The sequence below is a fragment of the Berghia stephanieae genome, chromosome 14 (genome assembly GCF_034508935.2).
Source record: "Berghia stephanieae isolate SIO BIC M18660-M18661 chromosome 14, UCSD_Bste_1.3, whole genome shotgun sequence".
NCBI lineage: Eukaryota > Metazoa > Mollusca > Gastropoda > Nudibranchia > Aeolidiidae > Berghia > Berghia stephanieae.
Window position 1 is genome coordinate 32,698,251 of NC_088373.1, and position 7,500 is coordinate 32,705,750.

The 7,500-nt window shown below is 40.5% G+C and overlaps 1 protein-coding gene across 2 annotated transcripts in view; it reads left to right on the forward strand.

The window, feature by feature from the left end:
• LOC144960029 (uncharacterized) overlaps nucleotides 1–7,500 on the forward strand; it is a 69,281-nt gene that overhangs the window by 56,807 nt on the left and 4,974 nt on the right. For both annotated transcript variants that reach the window (XM_078892973.1, XM_078892974.1), the window contains exons 5-6: nucleotides 4,555–4,728; nucleotides 5,638–5,793. In XM_078892973.1, the coding sequence (XP_078749099.1) occupies nucleotides 4,555–4,728; nucleotides 5,638–5,793 (330 nt within the window). The remainder of the gene's footprint in view (nucleotides 1–4,554; nucleotides 4,729–5,637; nucleotides 5,794–7,500) is intronic.

The following is a 7,500-nucleotide window of genomic DNA, read 5'->3' on the forward strand; positions in this document are numbered from 1 at the left end:
TTTTCCAGAGTACGACAGAGTGCAGACAATAGAGGATTTGGTCAGGCTAATGGACCCCCAATCCATGGAGATTATACATTAGTGGAAACCACGGTCTTGGGGGGGGGGGGGGGGGGGGGGGGGGGATTAGGGGGGCGGGTTTGGTCTTATCTGTAGGCTATGCAGGGACTTTACGGTAACTATCGTCTTACTGTTATTGTTTTACAGTCGACGCCGCGTAGTAGCGCGCTGTTTTCTCTCCTTCATTTATTTTTCCCCCGTTTATTTCTCTCTTTCTTACTTTGTATCTCACTCTCTCTCACTCCCACACATACACACACACACACACAAACACACACACGCTCCTTTCACTTTGTCTCTCTCAACTTCTATCTTTCTATCTCTCTATCTACTCGTATTGTCTGTCTAATTATATGTCTTTCTTATTATCTAACACTCTCTCTCTCTCTCTCTCTCTCTCTCTCTCTCTCTCTCTCTCTCTCTCTCTCTCTCTCTCTTTCTTTCTTTCTCTCTCTCTCTCACACACAGACACACACACTCAAACACACAAACACACTCACATACACACAAAGATACACACACACACAAAGATACACACACACACTCAAACACACAAACACACACACATACACACACAGATACACACACACTCAAACACACAAACACACACAAACAGATACACACAGATACACACACACTCAAACACACATACACACACAGATACACACACACACTCAAACACACAAACACACACACACATACACACACAGATACACACACACTCAAACACACAAACACACACAAACAGATACACACAGATACACACACACTCAAACACACATACACACACAGATACACACACACTCAAACACACAAACACACACAAACAGATACACACAGACACATGCACACAGTCTAATGGATCTCAAGTCATAGGGATTATATATTACTGAAAAGTCTTGAAGAGGATTTGGGGGAGGGAGGTGGTGGGGTGGGTGGGGTGGGGTGGGGGGGGGGGGGGGGGGGGGCAGGGTTGTCTTATTTCTTGGTTCTACGGTAAATATCATATTAGTTACTGTTGTACAGTCAACGCCGCATGGTAACGTTTTGTTTTTTCATTCATCGAAATCTTTCATCTATCTCTATCTCCCCTCTCTCTCTCTCTCTCTCTCTCTCTCTCTCTCTCTCTCTCTCTCTCTCTCTCTCTCTCTTTCTTTCTTTCTTTCTCTCTTTCTCTCTCCCTCCCTCTCTCTCTCTCTCTCTCTCTCTCTCTCTCTTTCTCTCTATCTCTGTCTATCTCCCTCCCTCCCTTTCTCTCCCTCCACATATGTGTATTGGCCTCATTCCAACAGATATGTTTGTTTCCTCTCCTTCGAATTCCCACAAAAGATCTCTTTTAATGGACGGTGTCGAATATCAATTCTTTATCGACAACAAATCCAACATATAATTTATCTATTTTGGTCTTCCGTCCTTTGATAAATCACATTATTTTTTTCATTTCGTCAGAAAATGTTTTACATTTTCCAAAGTGACGTTTTCCAAGTTATCATCAAATGTGTCCTATCGCATCAAAACAGTATGGTGGCGGGTTGTTGGTTGTCAAAAACGTCTCAAACCCTAACTACATACATGGAATTCCCAGGTCTCAGCTAGAGGGTTGGGGTTTTTTGTTGGGTTTTTTTTTTGTTTTTTTTTGAGGGGGGGGTTCAAAAATGTTTGTTTGTTTGTTTGTTTTTCTTTGTTGTTTGTTGTTTGTTTGGAGTTTTTTTTTTGTTTTTGTTTTGTTTTGTTTTTTTTGTTTTGTTTTTTGGAGGGGGGGGGTGTTTGTTTTTTGCTTTGTTTTCGACGGAGGGAGGCGTTCGCTTTTCTTCTTTTCATTCTTTTTTTTTTCTTATTCTTGTGTTTTCTTCTTTTCCTTTTTTTTTCTTTTTTTCTTTCTTTTTTTCTTTTCTTTTTTTTTCTTCTTTTCTTTCTTTTTTTCTTCTTTTCTTTTTTTTTTCTTCTTTTCTTTTTTTTTTCTTTTCTTTCTTTTTTTCTTCTTTTCTTTCTTTTTTTTCTTCTTTTCTTTCTTTTATTTCTTCTTTTCTTTCTTTTTTTCTTCTTTTCTTTCTTTTTTTTTTCTTCTTTTTCTTTCTTTTATTTCTTCTTTTCTTTTTTTTTCTTCTTTTCTTTCTTTTTTTCTTCTTTTCTTTCTTTTTTTTCTTCTTTTCTTTTTTTTTCTTCTTTTCTTTCTTTCTTTCTTTTTTTTTTCTTCTTTTCTTTCTTACTTTTTTTTTTCAGTTCCCGTCAGATCTATCATTGTGATTTACCATTGTGCGGCTATGTGGTCTAGTGGTATGACACTCGCTTTCGGATCGGAAGGTCCTGGGTTCGAGCCTCGTTCGGCGCATAGTTTAGTCCTTGGAAAAGGCTCCTTACTCACATTCTCTCATCGTACTCAGATGTAAAATGAGTACCTGTCCGTTAACAGCGTTGTGTCTGTCCGAAAAAAATTTTAAATCGCATAACAGACGTCATGTCCCGTTCTACATATTAAGTGTTGCTGTTGACCAGGGACCCCATTGTAAAGCGCTTTGTAGTGGATATTGCGCTGTATAGATAGTATGCGCTTGGCTAAGAAACTCATAACGTTGCCATCCGGAAGTATAACGGACCAACACACAAAACTGTGTGTCGTAACCTTAAACGTTTATAGTCTGGTTCATACAGTTTAGTGAGAATTACTCATGAACGCGGATGGCAAAAAACAATAACAAAGACCTGAGTGGTGTCAACTTCGAACTATCTATAAAAAGCTCAAAAGTTCAATATCTACAGGAATTATTTTCTGACCAAAAGTGAAAATCAAGCGTTTTGTCAGATTGTGGCTTTTTGACTTGACTCGACTTAACCCTGAAATCAGATAACAAAGTGTGTGCTTCATTGCATGTCGGTTGTAAACAAAACCTTTATCCACGTAAAACCGTTGCCTTAAGACAATTAATTGAGAATGATTATTTTTTAAGAGAATGTATATGCGTTCTGCATGGGAGTCTCGATAGCTCAGTTGGTAGAGCACTCGCTTCACACGCAAAGGGACCAAGATCGAACCCGGATGCAGTCGAGATTTTTTCTGCCCCCCCCCCCCCCTCCTTCCCCCAGCCTTGAATGGGTAGCTGAGTCTGTTAGATCTGGCGGGAAGTACTTTTCGATAAAAAAAAAAAGTTAGCTCATGATAGAGAAGGATGTCTGTAGCCTATAGATAGTATGTGCTTGGCTAAGAAGTTCGTAACATTGCTATCCGGAAGTATAACGGGCCAACACACAAAACCCATCCCAACATCAAAAACAGACGCCCACATGTATTCGTTTTACCCTTCCACTGCCCGACTATGGAATCGCCTCCCAGCTGAAGTGGCCGAAAACGGTTGCCAACATGCCTTCACGCGATTGCTGGAGTTCAGAACGTGACTTTTTAATCTATGTGTTTTTTGTTTGTTTTTTTTTTAATTAGTATTATGTGCAGAGTTTTAGCAAGTTTAAAATGTAAAAGACTACAAACTGTGGAGTGATCCTCGACACTATTGGAGGTTTCCACAAGACGAAGAAGAATAAAAAGAAGAAGAAGAAGAAGAAGAATAAGAAGAAGAAGAAGAAGAAGAAGAAGAAGAAGAAGAAGAACTATGTGTAACCTAGAGCGTTTATAGTCTGGTTCATACAGTTAAGTGAGAATTACTCATGAACGCGGATGGCAAAAAGCAATAACAAAGACCAGAGTGACGTCATCTTCGTTCTATCTATACACTTTTATGCTCGTCTGAGAAATATTTCATAAGGGCGTCCGCCATTGTTCCGACAGTTTAGAGCCAGTTACTAAGTTACCATGCGTCATTACGAGGGAAGTGACGTCATGACTGTTGAAGCCTATTGTTGACCTGCATATATTTAGACTAGAAAATAAGATGCCATCACTCGGACACCAGAAGATGAATTCGTCATCATCATCATCATCATCATCATCATCATCATCATCATCATCATCATCATCATCATCCATCGTGGCTTGTCCTCTTGAGCACGTTGCCGGTCAGCTGTCTCCACGAATCACGATCCTCTGCGGTGCGCATGAAATCTGTGTTGCTTTTTAAATCACATTTGGCCATTCTTAGGTTGTAATTTAGATAAGTCATTCTTTGTCTTCCTCTAGCTCTCTTTCCTTCGATCATCCCAGATGTTACCAACTTTTCTATTCCGTCTCTTCTCCACACATCTCCCTGATGAATTACACGTTATAATAGATAATTATAATAATGCTGAAAACGTATATAGTGCTATAACTCCGAGACACTAGACTCTAAGCACTTTTAATTATTATCTATTATCTATTATTATTATTGTTATTATTATTATTATTATTATTATTATTATTATTATTATTATTATTATTATTATTATTATTATTATTATCATTATTATTATTTAGAGTGGTTTACACTTCCAATGAAATAGGAACCATTTTACTTCTTGCCTACAATGTTCACCTTGTTTGTTTGTTTTGCATTGATTTCCCAGGATGGCTATAGCTACGCCTCCCCCAGGGACAGGGACAGATATTCCGCCGACGACGCACTTCGTGCCCTCAACAACAGCCGGACGGCCACCAATCCCTATGGGAAGATACCGCCCATTCTCAGGCCTTACGAGGGACGGGAAAACGTGCCCAATTCGGCCCCTGCTGTAGATGAGGTAAACATTGATATATATGGATATTATTGGTGGTTGTTGGGGTGATGGGGGGTCGTGGGGTGGTGGTATAGTAGTGGTGGGGTTGGTTGTGCGGGGGGGGGGGTGAAAGTGGGGTGATAATGATGGTGATGATGATGATGATGATGATGATGATGATGATGATGATGATGTTGATGATGATGACGATGATGATGATGAAAAAAGATGATGATGATAATAATTTATTCGCTTATATGAGCAATGCCGTGTTCCTTTTGGTGATGATGATGATAATGATGATGATGATGATGATGATGATGATGATGATGATGATGATGATGATGATGAAAAAAGTGATGATGATAATAATTTCTTCGCTTATACGAACAATGCCTTGTTTCTTTTGGTAATGATGATGATGATGACGATGATGATGGTGTTGATGATGACGATGATGGTGATGACGATGATGATGATGATGATGATGACGATTTTGATGATGATGATGATGATGATGAGGACGATAATGACGACGATGATGACGATGATGATGATGATGATGATGATGATGATGATGATGATGATGATGATGATGATGATGATGATGAAAAAAGTGATGATGATAATAATTTCTTCGCTTATACGAACAATGCCTTGTTTCTTTTGGTAATGATGATGATGATGACGATGATGATGGTGTTGATGATGACGATGATGGTGATGACGATGATGATGATGATGATTATGACGATTTTGATGATGATGATGATGATGAGGACGATAATGACGACGATGATGATGATGATGATGATGATGACGATGATGATGATGATGATGATGATGACGATGATGATGAATTTGATTATCCCCCATAAAGCTGAAAAATGCCTGAAATTGAACAAACACTTTTTTTTTTAATTATAATTTCAGGGCGGGAGTTACATGGACGCCTTCATCAAACAGAAGCGCCAGGACGACAAGCCTTGGTACAAAGTCTACAATTTAAAGGACTTCAGGCGGATGAAGAAAGAGGTCCATCTGGGGACGTTGGGGCCGGATTTGGACAGTGATATACTCAGGGAACGGGTATGTGTGTTTGTGGGTGTGTTTGTGTGTGTGTGTGGTCGGTGTGTTTAGGTTAGGTGGTGAAGGGACGTTGGGGCCGGATTTGGACAGTGATATACTCAGGGAACGGGTATGTGTGTTTGTGTGTGTGTGTGTGGTCGGTGTGTTTGGGTTAGGTGGTGAAGGGACGTTGGGGCCGGATTTGGACAGTGATATACTCAGGGAACGGGTATGTGTGTTTGTGGGTGTGTTTGTGTGTGTGTGTGTTCGGTGTGTTTGGGTTAGGTGGTTAGGGACGTTGGGGCCGGATTTGGACAGTGATATACTCAGGGAACGGGTATGTGTGTTTGTGGGTGTGTGTGTGGTCGGTGTGTGTGTGTGTGTGTGTGTGTATGTGTGTGTATGGTCGGTGTGTTAGGGTTAGGTGGTGGAAGGGACGTTGGGGCCGGATGAAATACTCAGGGAACGGGTATGTGTGTTTGTGGGTGTGTTTGTGTGTGTGTTTGTGTGTGTGTGTGTGGTCGGTGTGTTAGGGTTAGGTGGTGAAGGGACGTTGGGGCCGGATTTGGACAGTGATATACTCAGGGAACGGGTATGTGTGTTTGTGCGTAGCCATCGTTATGTTATAGCCTGACACTGAAATCCAAAAGGACTGGCAGTTTGACGTCATTATTTGGTTTTTGTCGTAGCCATCGTTATGTTATAGCCTGATACTGAAATCCAAAAGGACTGGCAGTTTGACGTCATTATTTGGTTTTTGTCGTAGCCATCGTTATGTTATAGCCTGATACTGAAATCCAAAAGGACTGGCAGTTGACGTCATTATTTGGTTTTTGTCGTAGCCATCGTTATGTTATAGCCTGATACTGAAATCCAAAAGGACTGGCAGTTTGACGTCATTATTTGGTTTTTGTCGTAGCCATAGTTATGTTATAGCCTGATACTGAAATCCAAAAGGACTGGCAGTTTGACGTCATTATTTGGTTTTTGTCGTAGCCATCGTTATGTTATAGCCTGATACTGAAATCCAAAAGGACTGGCAGTTTGACGTCATTATTTGGTTTTTGTCGTAGCCATAGTTATGTTATAGCCTGATACTGAAATCCAAAAGGACTGGCAGTTTGACGTCATTATTTGGTTTTTGTCGTAGCCATCGTTATGTTATAGCCTGATACTGAAATCCAAAAGGACTGGCAGTTTGACGTCATTATTTGGTTTTTGCACCGTCTAGTGAGTTGTCGTTAGTAGAGCTCATGGAAACAAGTCATTTCATTGGTTGAACTATTGAATACAACTCACGATTTGTTTTCTTTTGTGGCAAAAGACCGGCATTTTGACGTCATTTTTTAGTCAGTGTCAGGACATAACTTTACGAAGGCCACGATATGTGTGTGTGTGTGTGTGTGTGTGTGTGTGTGTGTGTGTGAGTATGGTCGGTGTGTTAGGGTTATGTGGTGGAAGGGGCCGGATGAAATACTCAGGGAACGGGTATGTGTGTTTGTGGGTGGGTGTGTTTTGTGTGTGTGTGAGGGTGTGTGTGTATGTGTGTGTGTGTGTGAGGGTGTGTGTATCTGTGGTCCGTGTGCTGGAGTTGGCTAGTGACATGTGAGAGTATATATAGAATGCGCTTGGCCAAGGAGTTCACAACATTGCCGTCCGGAAGTATAACGGACCAACACACAAACTCTGTGTAACCATGAACTTTTATAGTCTGGTTAATACAATTTA